At 43.9% G+C, this 20351-nt stretch overlaps 1 protein-coding gene across 2 annotated transcripts in view; it reads right to left on the bottom strand.

Annotated features, from left to right (window-relative positions):
• Positions 1-6450: 6450 nt before the first annotated feature.
• The window catches only part of EPB41L4A (erythrocyte membrane protein band 4.1 like 4A), a 327406-nt gene continuing 313505 nt past the window's right edge, over positions 6451-20351 (bottom strand). For both annotated transcript variants that reach the window (XM_068247351.1, XM_068247350.1), the window contains 6 exons: positions 14095-14214; positions 12613-12660; positions 11419-11487; positions 7513-7623; positions 7010-7091; positions 6451-6876 (listed from right to left, as the gene is read on the bottom strand). In XM_068247351.1, coding sequence (XP_068103452.1) covers positions 6775-6876; positions 7010-7091; positions 7513-7623; positions 11419-11487; positions 12613-12660; positions 14095-14214 — 532 coding nt within the window. In that variant the 3' untranslated portion in view covers positions 6451-6774. The remainder of the gene's footprint in view (positions 6877-7009; positions 7092-7512; positions 7624-11418; positions 11488-12612; positions 12661-14094; positions 14215-20351) is intronic.

Here is a 20351-nt window from a genome sequence, read left to right as displayed (position 1 = left end):
ATGAGTTCCGGGCAGCGCTATGGGCTGGATCGAGTGCGCATGACGTCAGGACGTCGGCTGACGTCCATGACGTCATGCCGATCGTCGCCATGGCGACAGGAGAAGCCAAACGGGAACGCGTTATATACGCGCTCCCCTGTTTGCTATTGATGCCGGCGACGATCGCACTAGAGGGCCACATGCGCCCTCTAGTGGTGTTTCATGTAGCTACCACTCTGGTAGCTTTACATGAAACAAAAACAAAAAAATTAAAAAAATGATTTTTTTGCTCATTTGCAAAAAAAAATTAACCGCCAAGGAGGTTAACTGAGAGGGATATAGAGGTTACCTTTTAAACCAGGGGTCTCAAACTCAATTTACCTGGGGGGCCACAGGAGGCAAAGTCAGGATGAGGCTGGGCCGCATAAGGAAATTCACCATCGCGGCGCATTGCTGCCTCTGCCCGCCCCTCCCACTCTTCCTTCACAGAGAGGGGCGGGGAGAGGCAGCGATCCGTGAGGCGATTGACGTCAGGAGGGGCAGAGCTGAAGCTGAAAGCTCTGCCCCTTCCAGGAAATGCCGGCGTATTGCCCCCCGGGCAATTTGGGGGCTCTGCAGCCCTCGTTTAGCGGCGGGAATGCAGCGGATTACTTGGGAGCACTGAAGCGAACTAAAAGGAAGCTTTTGCCAGCGAGGGCCACAAAATATTGTATTGAGGGCTGCAAATGGCCCGCGGGCCGCGAGTTTGAGACCCCTGTTTTAAACTATACCAGTTGCTTGACAGTGCAGCAGATATCTTTGGCTGCTGTTGTGGCTGAATCACAGGCAAACATTTAGCTAATCCAGTCTGACTTCAGTCAGAGCACCTGATCTGCATGCTTGTTGATGGGGCTGTGGCTGAAAGTATTAGGGCCCATTTCCACTAGAGTGGAAACCGGGCAGAATTCGGAGAGTTTTCCCGCAGGCAAATCACGTGGGGAAGCTCTCCCATAGGAAACTATGGTGCCGCCGGCCGAATCGCTTACCATAGCACGGCTCATGGGATTCGTCAGCTTTCCCACAGAGCAGGAAGTGCCACCACATGTCTCGCAGCCGCGCGCGGTGGCTAGTGGAAACGGCCCTAAGAGACCCAGGATCAGTAGGAGAGTCAGGCAACTGGTATTTTAAAAGGAACAATCCAAATCCTTAGTTTAAGTTCCCTTTAAAGGGAAGGTTCAGGGAGGGGATTAAAAAAATAAAAATAAATTTCCACTTACCTGGGGCTTCCTCCAGCCCGTGGCAGGCAGGAGGTGCCCTCGCCGCCGCTCCGCAGGCTCCCGGTGGTCTCCGGTGCCAGACCCGACCTGGCCAGGCCGGCTGCCAGGTCGGGCTCTTCTGCGCTCCATTTCCTGGGACTTCCGCGTCCCACGCCGGCGCGCTGACGTCATCGGACGTCCGCCGGGCTGTACTGCGCATGCGCAGAACTACTGCGCCTGCGCAGTACAGCCCGGCGGACGTCCGATGACGTCAGCGCGCCGGCGTGGGACGCGGAAGTCCCAGGAAATGTAGCGCAGAAGAGCCTGACCTGGCAGCCGGCCAGGTCGGGTCGGGCACCGGAGACCACCGGGAGCGGCGGCGAGGGCACCTCCTGCCTGCCACGGGCTGGAGGAAGCCCCAGGTAAGTGGAAATTTATTTTTATTTTTTTAATCCCCTCCCTGAACCTTCCCTTTAAGCCACAGACCCCAAACAAGCAAGCAGATCAGATTTCTATGTTAAATCTGACAAGATTAGCTGCATGCTTGTTTCAGGTGTGTGTTTTAGACCCTACTGACCAGAAATATTAGCAGGACTGCCAGGCAGCTGGTATTGGTTTAAAAGGAAATAAATATAGCAGCTTCCATAGGTCTCACACCTTGGGTTGCTTTTAAAGTATTACACCAAATACAAGAAGGCTCTAGTGGGAGTCCATGACTCAACAGGTCTGACATTTTGGTGGCACAAGGGAGACGTATACAGTATTAGGCAGGTGGTTTTAATTTATTATGGTCTGTCAAATGGAAATAAACTGGCTTGTCTTTTAGCAACTTGTTCCAACGTCTTGTAGAGTCTGTAGCCCACAAAGGTCTTTCCTGGAAAAACCTTCATCAGTCCCCTTCAGGGCTGGCTCTTAATGATCCCAACTTTTGCCACAATTAACACTTCAGCTAAGAATCGTATACCTGAAGTAAGGATTGGATATATAATCTAATTTTACCACTGGATCAAGGTGGAGGCTTTCTAACAAAGCAGCAGTGAATAAAGAAGAGTTCTACTTTACATAGTGATGGTGAAGCAGCCAGCTGATGCGGACAAAAGATTCTGCCTTGGAATAGTGTTCTAGGTCAAGTATTGACTTTATAGGGGTGGTGATATGCAGAATTGTTTGGTTTATGCAGTCCGATATACACTGCAATAATTTAAATAGAAAATTAATAAAGACAAAATTGTAAAAACCACTTGGAAATCAGTATATTTCACCAGAATCCAATGGATCTCCATAACAGGTTACCAATAAGAATTCCACACACTTTATTAACCTCTTGACGACCAGCTAACGCCGATTGGCGTAAACTGGTCGTCTGCGGGTTACCATGGAAACGGCCGCTCGATCGAGCGGCCTTTCCATGTCAGTTCACGGAGGGTGTCTCCGTGAACAGCCGGAGAGCCGCCGATAGCGGCTCGCCGGCAAAATGTAAACAGGCGGGGAAGAAATCCCCGCTGTTTACATCATACGGCGCTGCTGCGCAGCAGCGCCGTAAGTCAGATCGGCTGAAGCCTATCCCACAATGCGCAGGACGGTTATCCGTCCTGCGCAGCCCAGCAAGGGAGAGGGAGGTAAGGGGAGGGAGGGAGCGCACAAAACGCTGCGGAGGGGGGCTTTGAGGAGCCCCCCCCGCTACCCACTAATGGCCGGCGGCGATCAGACCCCCCCAGCAGGACATCCCCCTAGTGGGGAAAAAAGGGGGGTAGTCTGATCGCCCTGCTGCACTGCTGATCGGTGCTGCGGGCTGTAGAGCCCACGCAGCACCGATCAGTGAAAATTCCCCTGGTCGGCAAGTGGTTAAAGTGAATACAAAATCTATTGTGTATGGAACAATGCAAAAATGATACTGAAGGTTCGGAAGGAATGGGCGCGGGAGACTTGGGAGCAGGATACAACCGGTATGGCTTATCCTGCTCCTGCACAAGTTCCCAGCGACGTTAAATACTATTCCCCCTCCAGGCCGCCATGGATGGTGGGGAATGAAATAATTCGGCTTCCAGCGATTGCTGGAGGTTGAATTATAGTGTTTTATAAGTAAATTCAGCTCCGACTTCTGATGGCGCTGAAGTTACTCCCTGTGCGGCGCTATAGCCGTAATTCCTATTACGGCCTATGGTGGTGCCAGCTGCACCCAAATCTCCTGTGCTGGAATGAAAGTTTTTGGGTTTTGCTTCCTACATTAAATGCATCTCGGAGTAATCCACAACTCCTTCTTGAGCCTGGTATGGAACACCCATCCAACTTTGATTGGCTAAGGACACCTCCATGTAGCATGAGGGCCACCAAATTTAGAATACTATGAACAGGCTGTGTTAGTAAGCTCTCATCTCGGTTTTAAAGGGCAACTGAAGTGAGAGGGGTATGGAGGCTGCCATATTTATTTCCTTTTAAGCAATACCTGTTGCCTGGCTATCCTACTGATACTCTGCCTCTAATACTTTTAGCCATAGACCCTGAACAAGCATGCAGCAGATCAGGTGTTTCTGACATTATTGTCACATCTGAAAGATTAGCTTCATGCTTTTTTCTGACATTATTCAGACACTACTGCATCCTAATAGACCAGCAGGATAGCCAGGCAACTGGTACTGTATAAAATGAAATAAGTATGGCAGCCTCCATATACAGTATTTCTCACTTCAGTTGTCCCTTAAACTAACAAAAAAAAAATGGGATGGTAAATGCTCAATTTGTACCTGTAATACCAGAACTATCAAGGGCTTAAACTGATCACACTATGGCTTCAAGTCCCTAAGGGCCCGATTCCACTAGAGGGAATCTGCATGCAGATTCGCATAGACAATACAAGTGGATGGGACTGTTTCCACTTGTCAGGATTTCTAAAAATCTGCACAGCAGAGCCATCAGAATTCGCATACCGCTATGCTATTCGCATACAATGTATTGAATAGGAAATTTGCATACGATTTTGCATAGAAACAATGGAAAAGCACACAGGCACTGCCATGGTTAAATTCGCATACATGAACGTTGACACGCCCCCTCGAGAAAGCCGGAAGTAAGCCGGCGAAACATGTCGGGTCTACACGGCGTGTTGGTGTGACCCACGTGGATTTTGCTCGTCCTCGACCACCCCAGCCTGCCCAGCTTGGACACCCTACTCCATGTTTTGATGGGTCCTCTGGCCTCTTGGACTTTGGTGCGTCTCCTCCTCCTACAAGTTGCAGCTTCCATATGACAGCGCCGATCTTGTGGACTACAAAGTTCATATATCCATCCATCAAATCAGTTTTGCAAGCGGCTACCCTGGAATGGGACCTCTGATGTTGGGTCAACCTGCCTTCTACACGGATTTGGTAGAGTATACCTATACAGATTGTTACGCTGGCTTGCTTCATGCTGCCTATAATGTCTATGCTGCTCCATTGACGTGCATGCTGCCTCGACTGTTGCTGCTGCTGCTTTAAAGGAGACGTTACCTATTACAGTTGACATTTTTGTTTTTTCCCCCGCTGCTAACAGATTATCATATGCTGAACTGCACACAATATCTTCTGGCCAATAGAAAGTTTACAATTGACTACATGGAATATGGCGATCGCCCGCAGTGAATAACATCCCTGTGTGTATGGTGCATGACTGGTGTGGTATGTAGTTTAGGACCAGCTTAATTTACCTCGTGGGTGTACACCTTTTAAAGCCTTATTTTATTTATGTCTCTGATGTGTTTTTGCAGTATTTTAATAAAGTTTATATCTTTATAGTAAGAAGGTTTATAACTTTTTTGAAGTGTACTCCTCCTCCTACCTACCCATACACATTTTTTGTAAATTCGCATACATAGTTATCCATGCGAAATCACATGCGAATTTGCATGAAAATTTGCATACAACCGCATGCGAAATTCTGCGGTGATTCCCACCGCACAAGTGGAAATGGGCCCTAAGACGTGTTTGGGGGAAAAAAAATAGGTCTATAAAAACCTGCATTTGGTATTTTAGACTTTCCAAATTCATTAAGATTTTCACACATGCTTTCTCCCACTTGTGGCCAGAGTTGTGATGATTCTTTAGGTTCAGTGGTCTGCCTAAAACATGAGCCCTTCCTTTGCAAGTTGCTATGTCTGTCCGGTGACAGCGGTGTAAGCACTTGGGGCTTGGCACTTCCTGCTCAGGGGCTTGGAAGTCATGGAATTAGTAAAATTGACAAATCATTGACCAATCAAAATTGGATGGGTTTACCAGGCTTTAGGGGCAATGCCTAGATTCACTGATCTAAAGCCTGATACATCCAATTTTGATTGGTCATTGACTGTCCAATTTTACTACCTCCATGTAGTATGAGAGCTTCCCTACACAATCTGTTCATAGTATTCAAAATCTGTTTGCCATGGACTCATGCACTCATCTTTATGTCTGCAATACGGAAATTATTATTCCTTTTTTAGAAGTCAAACTTATCTTCACGATTGTTCATCATCCATGATCTCTAAATAGAACATATGGTACTAGTAGCTGCTTTTTTTCCCCGATATATGAATGATAATTTCAAAACATAATACATATGTGTATTTCTACATACAATAATGTTTTATACAACCATAACCAAATAGTGCTATTAAGAAACAGTGACCGATGCTGCTGTCTTCTAAATTCCATAGAGCTATTACAGTTGAATCTTGTTATAAGTAACTCTGATATAGTCAACCTCTGGATATGTTAAACTCAGTCCTCACGTCCCAGTAAACGCCTCTGTATAAATATACAATGCATGACCACTTCTGATATAGTAAATTACTTTTTCTGGTCCCTTGGAGTTTACTATAAAGGGATATTACTATATATGACTATCTGTACTGTACTTCCCAGTGATATGAGAAGCAAAATACCTTTTGGCTAGATTTCATTTTTTTAAATACTTTGGATTTTAATACTGCAAGAATAAAATAAATTCACTAAAACATTCTTAAATCCACTTTTACAGATAACTTTCCACTTGATATACAGCAATCTACAGGCCAGAAGCCCTTTGAGCAACTAAACTCTAGCAGTAGTGTGCCAAATAAATGTCCGACTTCAAATGTTTCAAAACCCTGGCAGCTGAAAACAATTGGCTTTTGTGGTGAGAAATCATGTTCATATGCATGAGTGTGTGTAACAATGGCATAGGAGCAGCACATACAGGACAGTCTATTGTAACATTGGCAATGATACAGGATACAGAAATCTGATGTGTTCAGTGTAATACTTTCTCCAGAATGAAAACCATCAGACAGTCCAGTGAGGATTCCGAGTTCCAGATGATGAACTTCAGTCTGTTCTTTATAAATATCCACCAGGTTTGTAACCAAATGGCTTTGCAGTTATATGGTTGGTTCTCAGTCTCCAGCAAATAGTCGAAAGTAATGCAAATAATTTAAAGTTTAACTAGATGCTCCACGTTGTCATGGCAATACAAATCCTGGAATTCTTCCATTGTCAGTGTGAATGTTTCATTTTACAACTGATAGGAATCCCCAAATTCTTTGCAGCTTTTATGGTTCTGAGTTGAGTCATGAGGCCTGAACTGTTTTTATTGTCTTTACACTGTGTTTTCCACTGCTGTGTGGCGAAACAGCAGACTCAATCAAACTGTCTTTGGATCCATTCCTTCTCTGGAAAATAAAATAGAAAGATTGAATGCATTATTTAATGCTCGGTTTATGGTGGTTGTCTACAAACAAGACAACTTGAAACAAGCAGAAAGAAATCACAGTCATAATGTATTTCCTTATGCATGTTACTAACCTGCTGTGAGGAAGGACCACTGGAGCAATGTGTGTCTGACACCCGTGTAACCGGCAGGGGAGGGATGAGATCAGTTTTCGCACTGAGAAAAGATTGGACAATGCTGTATTTACATCAAGTAGCAAATAAAGATCAACAGAACATAATAAAGAATAACCACAAAACCAGCATTTCTTCGACTTTAATGGTGAAGATTGCTAGCAGCTACACTGCCCTTTGCGCCTGCACAGAGCGCACCTGCTCGTACACAAAGTGTGGTGTGCGCACTAGCACAAAGCTGCTCATGCATGGCTTTTTTTTCTCTGTTCTCAGCTTGTGTATGACCCATGTGTCCACCATGTACAAAGCAAGCACTTGCCTACACACTACACAGAGGAATTCCCATCCTTCTATGTATGAGAATGTGACCATTTTTCCTTCATGCCATTAGGTAGCTTGCATTTAGTCCAATCTTTATGCACTGGAATACTGAGTAAGCAACACAAATACTCAGTGGAACTTACTTGACTTCAGACAGAACAGATCTCTCTCCATCAGAACATTGGGACCTCCTGTACTGGCGGAAACTGCGGGGGGAGTGAGAGTGTCTTATACGTATAGGGTCACCTTGAGTCCTGAAGTAGACAGAATAAAAATTACATTTTACATTCAAAAGAAATATTTAAGCCCTGTGTTTCTTTTTGATGACCAATTGAAGGAGTTAATACTAATGTTTAACTTGTATATGTCTACAGAAAAGCTGAGATATCAATACTGTGTTGCTAAGTCCCTCATACATGTATTAAACACCACAAACATGAACTTATGAACAAAGGCTTATTTCCTGTGGGAGCCGTGGCCGTTTCTGATCCGGCCATGGCTCCTGTTCTGCTGCGTAGCCGCAGCCTGAATCGCTAAGCAATATCATGCATGGTTATGGTTATAGTAATTCTACTGCATGCAGCAGAAATCAGCAGCATACTGTCCAGATTCACACTGGATTGCAATCTGGACAGCAAGCCACTGAAAATATGGGCAGCATTTCTCCATGCAGCTTGCAAGCAGGGAAACGCTGTAAATCTGTATATAGTGGAAACACGTCCTAATGGTTAACAGACAACTAAAAGACAATGTAACCTGTGCCAATTCTAATTTTTGTATCTTTCATCCTAAATAAAGAAATCAATACGTGAGTTAATATCTGCCATGGAAGTTTGTAAGGCTCCATACTAGCCCCAGTTACATAATTTGTATAAGGGGCCCAAAATATACATATCTGTCCCATGCTGATGAACAGGGAGTTTGTGCTGCAGCAATTCTCTCCAGTCTTTTATCTGAATTAACCTCCCAGGTACATGAAGCAAGCAAACCGGTAAAACCTCATCTCTCTCTGGGGATGGTCATCTTTGAAAAATACCGGATGGCGTCCTGCGTGACTCTAAGCTCTGCCCTACACGCTAGGGCGGACGTACGCGCTTGTAGCCCCTGATGAGTCATACTGATGAAACGAGTAGGGCGGAGCTTAGAGTCTCGTAGGATGCCATCCGGAAGAGAGGACGAGTAGGACAGGACTGAGGCGTGCAGCGGGATCCGGCCGCGGCGGATGCTGCCTAATCAGATAAGCGCTTTGTCCTTCTCTATCTTGTATGCAGTTTTTATACTTTTCCTTAGCGATTAAAATATCTTAAAGGGAACCAGAGACGCCGGACATAGAAAAAAAATTTCATACATACCTGGGGCTTCTTCCAGCCCCATAAGCCTGGATCGCTCCCACACCGCCATCCACCGCTTCCTGGATCCGCGTCCCGTCACTTCCGGCGGACGCGGCCAATTGTCAGCATCACAGGGGCTCCCAGCATACCCTTACGCGTGCGGCTGCGCAGTATGCAGCCGCACGCGTAATGGTATGCTGGGAGCCCCTGTGATGCGGACAATTGGCCGCGTGCTGACGCCGACTGGCCGAAACTACGGGACCCGGAACTGGCTGATACAGGAAGCGGAGGATGGTGGCGTGGGAGCGATCCGTGCGTATGGGGCTGGAGGAATCTTTTTCCTGGCGTCTCTGGTTCCCTTTAACCACCCTGGCGTTCTATTAAGATCGCCAGGGCGGCTGCGGGAGGGTTTTTTTTAAATAAAAAAAGAAAACTATTCCATGCAGCCAACTGAAAGTTGGCTGCATGAAAGCCCACTAGAGGGCGCTCCCGATCTGTAATTCTGATCGCCTCCGGCGGTCAGAATTAACAAGGAAGGCCGCAATGAGCGGCCTTCCTTGTTTCGCTTACCTCGTCGCCATAGCGACGAGCGGAGTGACGTCAGCCGCCTCCGATCCAGCCCTTAGCGCTGGCCGGAACTGTTTGTTCCGGCTACGCTGGGCTCGGGCGGCTGGGGGGACCCTCTTTCGCCGCTGCTCGCGGCGGCGATGAGGTAGCACACGCGGCTGGCAAAGTGCCGGCTGCGTGTGCTGCTTTTTATTTCATTAAAATCGGCCCAGCAGGGCCTGAGCGGCACCCTCTGGCGGTAATGGACGAGCTGAGCTCGTCCATACCGCTAAGGTTGTTAAAGAGAAACTCCAATCTAGAATTGAACTTTATCCCAATCAGTAGCTGATACCCCCTTTTACATGAGAAATATAATGATTTTCACAAACAGACCATCAGGGGGCGCTGTATGACTGATTTTGTGCTGAAACCCCTCCCACAAGAAGCTCTGAGTACCGCGGTACTCTGGGCAAACTGCCACAATGTAACAATGTTCACAGACAGGAATTAGCTGTTTACAGCTGTCTCTAACAGCCAAAACAGCTAGGAGCAGCTACATAACCTGCCCACAGTAAAAATGTCACCATGTAATAAATGTCAGAATGTAAATCGGGGAGAGGAAAGATTTTACAATGAGCAAACACTGACTAAATCATTTATACATAATTATTGTAAAAAATGAAGCACTTTTTTTACTACATTATTTTCACTGGAGTTCCTCTTTAAGGTTTTACACTATGGAGGTTCCATCTTCTATCTTTTAAAGGTTATCGTGCCCAGATCTTTAGAGGGCTGATACGATTTGAAACAAGTGGATACACGGTGAGTGTAACCCACTAGGGGGAGGTGACCCTGTACAGTGTTTCTGTGGGTGAAGGTGCCACTTGAGTTGTCCAGTGTTCACTGGGTGCTATTGCATATATATATATATATATATATATATATATATATATATATATATATATATATATATATATATATATACAGTGTTGCACTAATTATTATTTATTACCATAGAGTGATCCATTGCTTTGGATTGGAGCGCTGCTCATCTTGGAAGTTGTTGAAGCGGAGGATATATGTGATCTCTATGAGCAGGCGAACCCCTCAAATTGGAACAACTGATGACATTTATAACGGTTTTTCCATATCAAGCATTGTGTTGTGGAGCACGACCTTTTAACTGCTGGGTTATTGGATAAATATGCTCAATATGCTCACAGTTATCACTAGCACTCTTTCCTGCTGCTTGCTTCTCTGTATGAGATGTCTATGAGCAACCTAAAGGTGTCCATACATCAGGCGATGAATGGTCTGATCGACCATGAGACATCTCTCCCCGCAAACTGATTTCTGTTGAAATCCAACAGCACACCAAGTGTTAAATATATAGTGCCCCCTGTGCTCATCTGCCCACTGGCGTGACTCCTGGCCTCTTCCACCATTACCATAAGCATGCGTACCATGTGGCACTCCCAGTAGTGGTGAGCATGGGGGTGATGGCGGACAATGCCAATCGCTGTGCCAACAGGCAAGTGAGAATATACAGAGCACGGGCACCTGGGGAGGCCATTTAACACTTGGAGGCGGCTGGGGGTCAATCAAAATACTGATTGGGTGGGCATGTTGCTGCACCATTTTTCATCAGATTCAATAAAATTAGCGATTGGTCAATCGGGCTGTAAAATCGGTAAGTGTATGGTCACCTTAAAGCCCTGTTCATCCAATCTGGCATTCATCCAATCTGGCATTCATTTTTTTGTGCACCATTAGCTTACTTATTTGTAGACTGAAAATTAGGCTTGGTGCCCCCATATAATGTTGGGAACACACGTTTTATTTTTCCGCTCACTAGATGCGTTCGATTGATAAATTCCGTCATGGACATTATTCCTCTCGATCGTTTTACCTCTCGATTTCTCATAGAAGTTAATGGAAAAAGATAAGAAAAACGAGCGGAAGAGAATCGAGGTGGAAAAAAACGATCGAGCGGAGAAAAACGTGTGGTTTGTTCCCAGCGTAATATATATAGATAAGAAGAAAGCCCTCCGTATATCAGCGTGGATATGTGGGGGTTTTGCTGCAAGAACCAGCCTGGAATCTTAATGTTAAACTTGTTGTAACATAACTTCTAGAAGGACAGTTTGGGGCACTTAAGGTGAATGAACTTACTCTATTTTCATGTATGGAATTTCCTTTAATTGTTCATCGGATAAGCCTGAGGGATCAACAAGTTCCTTCCTGTAAAATGAAAAAAAATATTCAGTAATAAACATTAACCGATATCTGTATCTAAGCATTCACAAACATTCGCATAGCCAATACAAGTGGATGGCCGTTTCCACTTGTCAGTAATCCTGAGCGTTTTTCTGTGCTGGAGAAATCTGCACGGAAGAGCCCTCAGAATTCGCACACCGCTATGCGAATCGCCGCTAATCTATTTAATAGGGAAATCGCATGCGGTTTTGGCATGCGTATTTTACCGTGATTTCGCATAGAAACTAATGTTAAATCACACAGGCAGTGACATGGTTAAAATCACATAAACACTAACCTATGCGAAATCGCGGTAAAATACAAATGCGGATTCGCACCCGCATGCGATTTCGTCAGCGGGAAATCAGCGGTGATTCCGCACCGCACAAGTGGAAACGGGCCCTTTCTTCTGCAGGCAGGAAAAACACATGACTGTTTTCGTGTACGTTTTCTGCACAGAAAAACTGAGAACTCATGTGAATCAATGGGCAAGTTCACACTTAATGCCACTAGAATCCCACTTGAATGGGAACGTTTAACTGACGAGTCCCGGACACTTGGCGGTAAACGCCGCCAAGCGTCCATGTGAACCGGCCCTTAAAGAGGTAGAAACAAAAAAGGTGCACACGTGTCTGTGAATGGCATGGACCTATGTGTGTGAAACTAAAGGTATACAGACATATATTCTTCTGCATTGTTACAGTGAATGGAAGCACATCGTGTTATGGTGGATAAAGACGTTCCTGTCAGAGTACGGTGGAGGTGTTTAGTTGAATTTTGAATTAAAATGTTAAAGAGAGTTAATAAAGTACCTGAGGTGAAATATTATGGCAAACATACAGTGTGACATTAGTCTGGGAAGGCAATTCTCTGTGACATTTGAGCAGGTTTTTGCATCCTCCATGACAACAGGTACAAGGCACTTACACTTGCTGTGACAGAATGCTGAAGAGCAGTACATCAGTTTCAGACACAGCGACGTACACTCTCATAAACACCACAGCATTGCCATGTTGACCTCCCCGAAAGAGAAATGAGGACAGTACCATGACTTTCTAGTTTACCCCTATAGAATGCATATGTCTCGGTTACAATATTGTGAACACTTACTGAATGTGTTTCCACAATGCTTCCTTTGCTTGAACATCTGGGCTTCTCCTAATAACAGAAACATTGTGTTACCCTATACATGGTCATTACAGCATAAAGCAATGGCAAGGTTACAGAAGACGATTCTCTGCTGTGCGGTATAATCACAAGGATGCCCAAAGGTGCTGCAGATACAGGAATATGAATCCTGGAAGCTGGTGCCTCTACCCCCATCCTGCCACCAATTCCAGACCACTAGCTCAGCAAACAATAGAAAGAAGAGGCGGCACACTACTGGCCAGAGATGTGCCTCCTCTTTTTCTATTGTTTGCAAAGCCCTGCTACATCCTGAGCACATTCCACAACCACTGGCCACCCAGAAATGCACATATTGCATTGTATTTGCATATTTCAGAACAAGTTGATAATTATCAAATAATGCTTGTTAAGGCCTCTTGCACACTGCAAGCAATTCAGATTCAGATTCCGCTTTTTAATCTGTTTTTACTTCCAATTCAGATTCAGATTTGCAGTTTGTTCCTTGCACACTGCAAATCTAAATCTGAATCGGAGGTAAAAACTGATTAAAAAGCGGAATCTGAATCTGAATTGCTTGCAGTGTGCAAGAAGCCTTAAAGTGGTTTTGTCCCAAAATGTCAACATTTTCTAAAGTCCCTTTCTTTGTCTGTGTTCCCTTTAGCTCCCTAGTTCCTGGCGGATCTGCAGTGCCGTTCATTTACTAAGAGGGGGCACTAAATGTACCAGGAGTGTCAAGCAGCATAAACTCTCCATGCATTGCTGTGAATAGAACATTGGTACCTTCCAACTTCTCTCACAGCTCCCATGTGGGCACCTCTGACCTGCTGACAATTGGTACACTGCAGCAGCATAGCACATACACAGCCCACCAGCAGTCCATCAGGCTCAGTCGCGGACAGCTTCGAGCGGCCATTCACTACTACTGTGTATGTCAGCATTATGCACTATGGAACACAAGCGTCTACAGTCCGCAGGACTGTGACGGTGTCACTGTACTGTCAAAGAAGCTCCGCAATAAGGGGTCCATGGCTGAGCCTGACTGACTGTGGGCAAACATCTACCTCTCTTGCTATCTACTCCATCAGCTAGAACCAGTTCTGATGGAAAACTCTTCCATATTTTCACAACCTTTAGAGTGAAAAACATTTTCCTCCAACCTGAAGGAATTCCCTTGGGATCACATTAAAGTGAACAACATTTCACCATCTTTCTGTATGTGTATTTATATATTTATATGAGGTATCCTCTGTACACTCCCACTTTTAAGGGTAAATAGATTTAGTTTGTTAGACTTTGCTTCATAACTGAGTTCCTCCAATGCACCTTAGCTCTTCTTTGCACCCGTTCTAAGATGATTGTTTTTCCTTATTTTCTGCCTAAGTACTTTTTCAAGGTGCCTGAAAAAACACAAGTGAGCTTGAGCTATAAAAAGCTATAAATGTAGCTACAGTATATGTAACATACGATCGGGAGCGATGCCTGGATCTCCTATAGTTAGGGTCAGCCTGGTTCTTCTCCTTTTGTCTTCTTAGCACAGCTTCCCACTGGGGTGCGGAATCCACCATGTCATTTTCCTGCCGTAACCTACAATAAAAACCAATCTTTATGCTTTCAGTGAAGCGAGTACAAGTTCAGTCATGTGACTAATGTGGCTGCTGCTGTGTAATTTTGCTCTTACGCTGCCAGGGTATTGATAACACAGTGCACTTCAAGTGCGCAAAGAAAAATATGACTTATAATTTGCAGGAAATAATTCAGTGTCAATTATACATATATATATATATATATAGAAAGAGAGAGAGATTTGTATTAGATCAGTAAGTATAACCATTCCATCAGGTACAGGGCTGCTGAAATCCTGTGCCTGCAGCTGTTGGTGTGACCTACTTGAGGAATCGGCCTTCAAAATCGCCCTAAAGTTGGTGGCCAAGGTGACCCCAAATCATTCATTTTCTATGGTAATTTATGTGATCACTGTGAGCCAATGTGATTGGCTCACAGTGATCACGGGGTCAGGATAATAATTGGAACACTGTGCAGATAGCACTTTTCATAGAGCAGCACATACCCTACCTTCCAGTCTTATGCAGGGTACACACTGAGATTTTCTGGTCAATTTACTGTCAGATCGATTATTTCCCACATGTCCGATTTGCTTTCCGATCAATTTCCTATTAATCGGACATGTTGGAAATAATCAATCTGACAGTAAATCGGCCAGAAAATCTCATAGTGTGTACCTAGCATTAGATTAGCACCAGGTAGTGGCCAGAGGGAATCATGAACCACAGAGGATAAAATCAAATAGCTCGATCTTCAAAACTGCACAAAGATTTTTTGATCTGTTACACACAGTATGTGACCATCATAAGTCTGAGCAAAGGTAGTATTATTCATTTATGTAACTTCTTGCTTGGAGTTGTTCTTTATGAATGTACAGCCCAATCTTCACGATACGATTCTTTGTACGATTCGATTTACGATTCGATTAAATCCAACATGTCCGATTGGGATTCGATTCGATGCAATTCGATTTGCCATTGTTTTGCAATTGCAAATCGAACTGAATCGAATCCCGATCGGACATGTCGGATTTAATCGAATCGTAAATAGAATCGTAATCGAATCGTACAAAGAATTGTATCGTGTAGATTGGGCTTAAGACATGTAATGAGCTAAACTGAATATAAGTATTAAGTAATAATCCTTAATTAATGTCTTCTCTCTGTACTATGAAGCCCACTCTGAGAGCCAAGCTCCTGCTTCTGTAAAACTGGAGCCAGGAAGGGTGCCAGGCTGACCTGACAGGAATTGCCCATGTCATAGAGACAGGCAAGAGGGAAGAAAAACACGATAATGACATTAATGTGCTGGATTTCACATGTGACTTCACCCGGTAACAAAAGGGAAGACAGCCACCTGCTGTGACCATGAAAGATTAAAAAAATCTCCAATGCGCTCGCATTCAGGGCTGAAAAATTATTTACAGCAACAACAGAGCGCCTTTATCCGATGTGTTCTGCCTCACTGCAAGCATTAAAGGGGAAATGGGAAGAATGCTACAATTAATCACTGGTTGCAGCTTCACAAACATCAAATACATAATTATGGGCGGAAACATGGAAGTGAAAACAAAGTCTGAAATATGCCTGAACTGTTCTCGTGACAAGAATGAGAAATACATAGGAGGGACCTTCACAACATCGAATAAGGTTTATTCTACAAAGGAAATGTAAAGGACTATTATGTGGAACCTATGGACACACAAATGTAATGGAGATAATGCCAGCTTTGTATATATTCTAAAATTCTTATTGCAGTAAGGCAACAGTTGCTGGAAGCAATTTCTACATCACACACACACTGTACAATTTCACAACAGATGTATTTATCACATAATCTAACATGTAGCATCTGCAAACCCAATGACCATTACCAGAGCACACTACAAGGTATGAGGGACTACCACCCCTAGGAGGCAGCAGATTATTTTCTGCTAGTGAAACCTACGTTAAGGTTAAAGTAGATCCGAGATAAACTTTTACACATTCCATAATTGTGTTCCTTTCATATAGTTTATAGGGCATTCCTCAAGCCAAATACTTTTTTTGTTTTTGTTTTAAAACTCTAATTACCTATAAACTAAACAAGCCTTGCCCACAGCTTTTCACAGAGCCTTGGCACTGTAGCAAGGGCTTATGGGAGCTCAGTCTGGGCAGGAGGAGGAGGAGGTTACTAACCATTGATTGCAGAGGGGAGAAGGGAGGAGGAGAGGGGACTGAATTTACACACAGGCAAGCTGATAGCATCTCCAGCCCTCAGCCTGTGGCAATGTGACAAACAGAACATGGCTGCCCTCATTGTATCACAGGAATAAATAATCATAAACTGTTGAAGTGGTTTGCAGCTATACATGCTGTGTAAACTATCTAAACTTTAGATAAGATATATAGACAAGTTACTTGCTATAGTTAGTTTTTCATCTCTGCTTTAAGCAGAGGTAGTTGGATAGCAGGAAAGACTGAAGTGCCTGTCTGAGGTTGTAGGAGGTTTAAACAAGGACAAAGGCAGCTAACACAGTTAAACAAAGTCACAGGCCAAGACAGGTGGATTACAGGCTAAGTCAAGGTCAAACTAAAGGGGCAGGCCAACTGTAGTCAGACAAGCCGAGTCAGCAACAGTAGTACTGATAGAGAATATTTAGGCAGGCCGCACAGATTAACATAGGACACGGTCAGGTACAACCACAGAGGCTAATGCTGGGAATACACGGCTCGATTCTGAGCTGATAAGATGGTTAGATAGATAATTTCCGACATGTCCGAACACCGTTCGATTGTTTTGCAGCTCGATTCCGCATTGAAGTGAATTGGAAAAAGATGAGAAAAACGAGCGGAAGATAAGATAATCGAGCGGGCAAAACGATCAGGCGCAGAATCGAGCGCCAGAATCGACCTGTGTATTCCCAGCATAACAGAGCTATCAGCACTAGGTGCTATCTGAAGGGGGCGCAGATGTTGCATTGGTGCATGATGCATACAAAATCCTATGCATCAAGCTCCACATATGCGGATGCAAAGTCCAATGCCACAATGCACATACACCTCTAGCCATAGTTATAAGACCACAGTTGGTGATGCACATGAGCACAGTGAGCCTTGGACAACTAAGCAGCAGCATGGACAGGTATTACAGGATTCAGGCTATTATATTTTTGACTGGTTCTCTTCAAACCAGACAACCATGATTTTTCCTTTTTGGACAATCACCACTGTTGCCCTCCCTATTATAATAAAGCGGACCTAAACTCTTCCACAGAAGACAAGGAAAACACAGATAATTCACTCTATGGCCTAGTGCACACCAGAGCGGTTCTGCTGCGGTTTGCGATCCGCTTGCGGGTGCGGATCCGCTAGGGTAATGTATTTCAATGGGCTGGTGCATACCAGAGCGGGAGGCGTTTTGCAGAAACGCATACTCCCAGGCTGCTGCAGATTTTGGATTGCGGATGCGTTTCTGCCTCAATGTTAAGTATAGGAAAAATGCAAACGGCTCCGATAAACGGCACTTCAGGGCGGTTTGCCAGGCGTTTTTTGTTACAGTAGCTGTTCAGTAACAGCTTTACTGTAACAATACATGAAATCTACTACACCAAAAACGCTTCACAAAACCGCAAAATGCTAGCTGAAACGCTACAGGAAAAGAAGAAAAAGCGGTTAAAAATCTGCTAGCATTTTGCGGATCTGCTAGCGGTTTTTGGTGTGCACCAGGCCTCAGTGTGTTTAGAGAGATTTGCTCATTTAACTCCCCCTCATCTGCAACTAATGAGCAAGTGAAGATCAAGGCTGTCAGCTCTGCGAGAAATGTGCAGAGGTTTGCTGTTCTCAAGGATAATATGTAAACACAGGAGGTTAACCCTTTCTGTGCTTCCAGGAAAGCAGGAGGTAAACACTACAGGGGTTTTTGTAATATTTCTGTATGTTGTAATGAATGTTTTTTTTAAAGGTTATTATGCTGTTGCTTATCTTTTAGAGCAGAGAGGAAGTTTTGAGCTTAGGTCTGCTTTAAGAAAAACCCGCCACCCATAAAACCGTCACACTTAATAAACTGCATAACACCATAACATTGAAGCAGCCAAGCTTCCTGCCGACCCAACTTCATTTTGTCCCCAATTTTTGAATGCTAAATTGGCAGAAGGAGTCCAGCCACCTTACTACCAGCAGTTTTTTCTGTTGAGAAACTGTCATTCATGGCCAAGAAAATAAGCACTTAGATCACAGATGTCAAACACAATGCCCACAGGCAGAATGCAGCCCTACTTGCATTTTATGTGGCCCTTGAAAGCTTTAAATGTGTATCATTGTAAGCAGTAAAAAAATGACAGCACACTGCCTTCCCATCCAAAGAAGCACACCGGTGACCATGTTTGTTGCTGAAACATTGCCAGGTTGAGGTGTGGGTCCAGTGACAACCCGTGGTACCCCTCAGCATTCAAATCCCTTCGTGTGGCTAGCACCTTGCCTTGGGGCACATTTCAACTAGATGCTTTGTTGCTGAAGCAGCACTGGGGCAGATAAATATTAAACTGCTCCACTGCGCTATTCTACAGAGGGGGAGGAGCTGACCCCCAATGTTTGCTATAGTTACGCCACTTAGTTTGAGACTGTTCAATACATTTTAAATCTTTATTAACAATTTGGGCCGCGATTTAGACTACGTTTTAGATTTTGGCCTCTTCCGTGATTGAGTTTGACACCCCTGACTTAGAAGAGTAACTACGTGCATTAAGGATTTATTCAAAAAAAGAATGTTTGTTATTGTTGGCTGTTCATCGTCATGGTTACTAACCAGTATAAATATGCTGTAAATAGCATCTCAAAAGAAATAGATACTTCCATTTTATGTTACATAATTTGTTTGCCGTTTTTCTCCATGCATGGCGAAGGATTTAAATTACGGACTCTGCTTTTGGAAATGTTGTTATGACATCAAACTCTATCATTCAATCTGATTGGGGAATTCTCTGTGACTTTGCAGTGGAAAATTGAATCTGCAGCTTTCTTAATCTCCTACGTAATCTTCAATACCCCTCCTGTAACCACTGTGGCAACATGCGTTCTAGTAGATAAAACTAACTGTTCAGGATCTCTCTTTTAACAGCTTTACAGGACTAACAAATTACAAGCATTTTCCACTCGTGGTAATGAAAAGATGTCTACTGATTTTCACCTTAATGAGCTGTTCCTTTGTAGTTTGCTACTAACACTAAATTAATTTATCACAAAGCTGTCAAGTATTGATCACAATGAGGCCAGAACTGAGAGATAAAAGCTCTGCAGGGACAAAGCCTCAGCATAAAGGACTCAATGATTATCTGTGGCTGCCAATTAGGTCATTATATTGCAGATCAATAGTCACGCCTTAGCAGCAGCACAAATCATAAAGAGAGTGTGAATTAGGAGAAAACTCGTGTTTTCTGTACAATGCTGACTGTATGGGAGTTATTATTATAAAACAAAGATCTGAATGTGTAAAGATGGCCATACATCAGACAATGGCCACCAGATCGACCATCAGAGAGGGATCTATTGCCTGCCCACATACTGCAGACTTCCAATAGATTTTAGTATGAATGCAAAACGTATTATTTTGTCTCTCACTACTATTCACTGCTTATTACTACAGCAGTGGACATTATCTACATCGTGGAAAATAAGTTTTGTACATATTTTTCTCAGTCAACATTTTTCTGGTCGGGCTATTGACATGAAATTTACAACAGTGGTCGGTGACAACCCAAATTATCCACACATACAACGAAAACCAAACAATAAGTCCATGAATTAGGTGTAGTTAGGTTGAAAGGTCAAATGACACAGAGGGGAAGTATTAAACACCTAAAGAAAGGAAATGCAAAAAGGCAAGGAAAGCCAATAAACTGTATTTAGAAAGCAACCATGCTCCTTATCAGTGCATATTAATATCAGTTGGTTTAGTCCTAATTGATGACCTATAAAACAGTTTCTTATTACCAAGGTATTGGTATTACAGGTATTATAAAAGACACTTCTCATGATGAATAAAAGCAAAAACTTCTCTGAAGACCATCACAAGCTTATTGTTGCAAAACCTACAGATGGCAGTGTTACCAGACCCATTCCTAAGTTTCTGACTGTTCCAGTGAGCACCATTGGAGCCATAATGGAAAATAACACGATTTT

This window comes from Hyperolius riggenbachi, chromosome 1 (genome assembly GCF_040937935.1).
Source record: "Hyperolius riggenbachi isolate aHypRig1 chromosome 1, aHypRig1.pri, whole genome shotgun sequence".
Lineage (NCBI taxonomy): Eukaryota > Metazoa > Chordata > Amphibia > Anura > Hyperoliidae > Hyperolius > Hyperolius riggenbachi.
The sequence above is the reverse complement of the archived record's forward strand: the minus strand, read 5'-3'. Positions and strand labels throughout refer to the sequence as shown.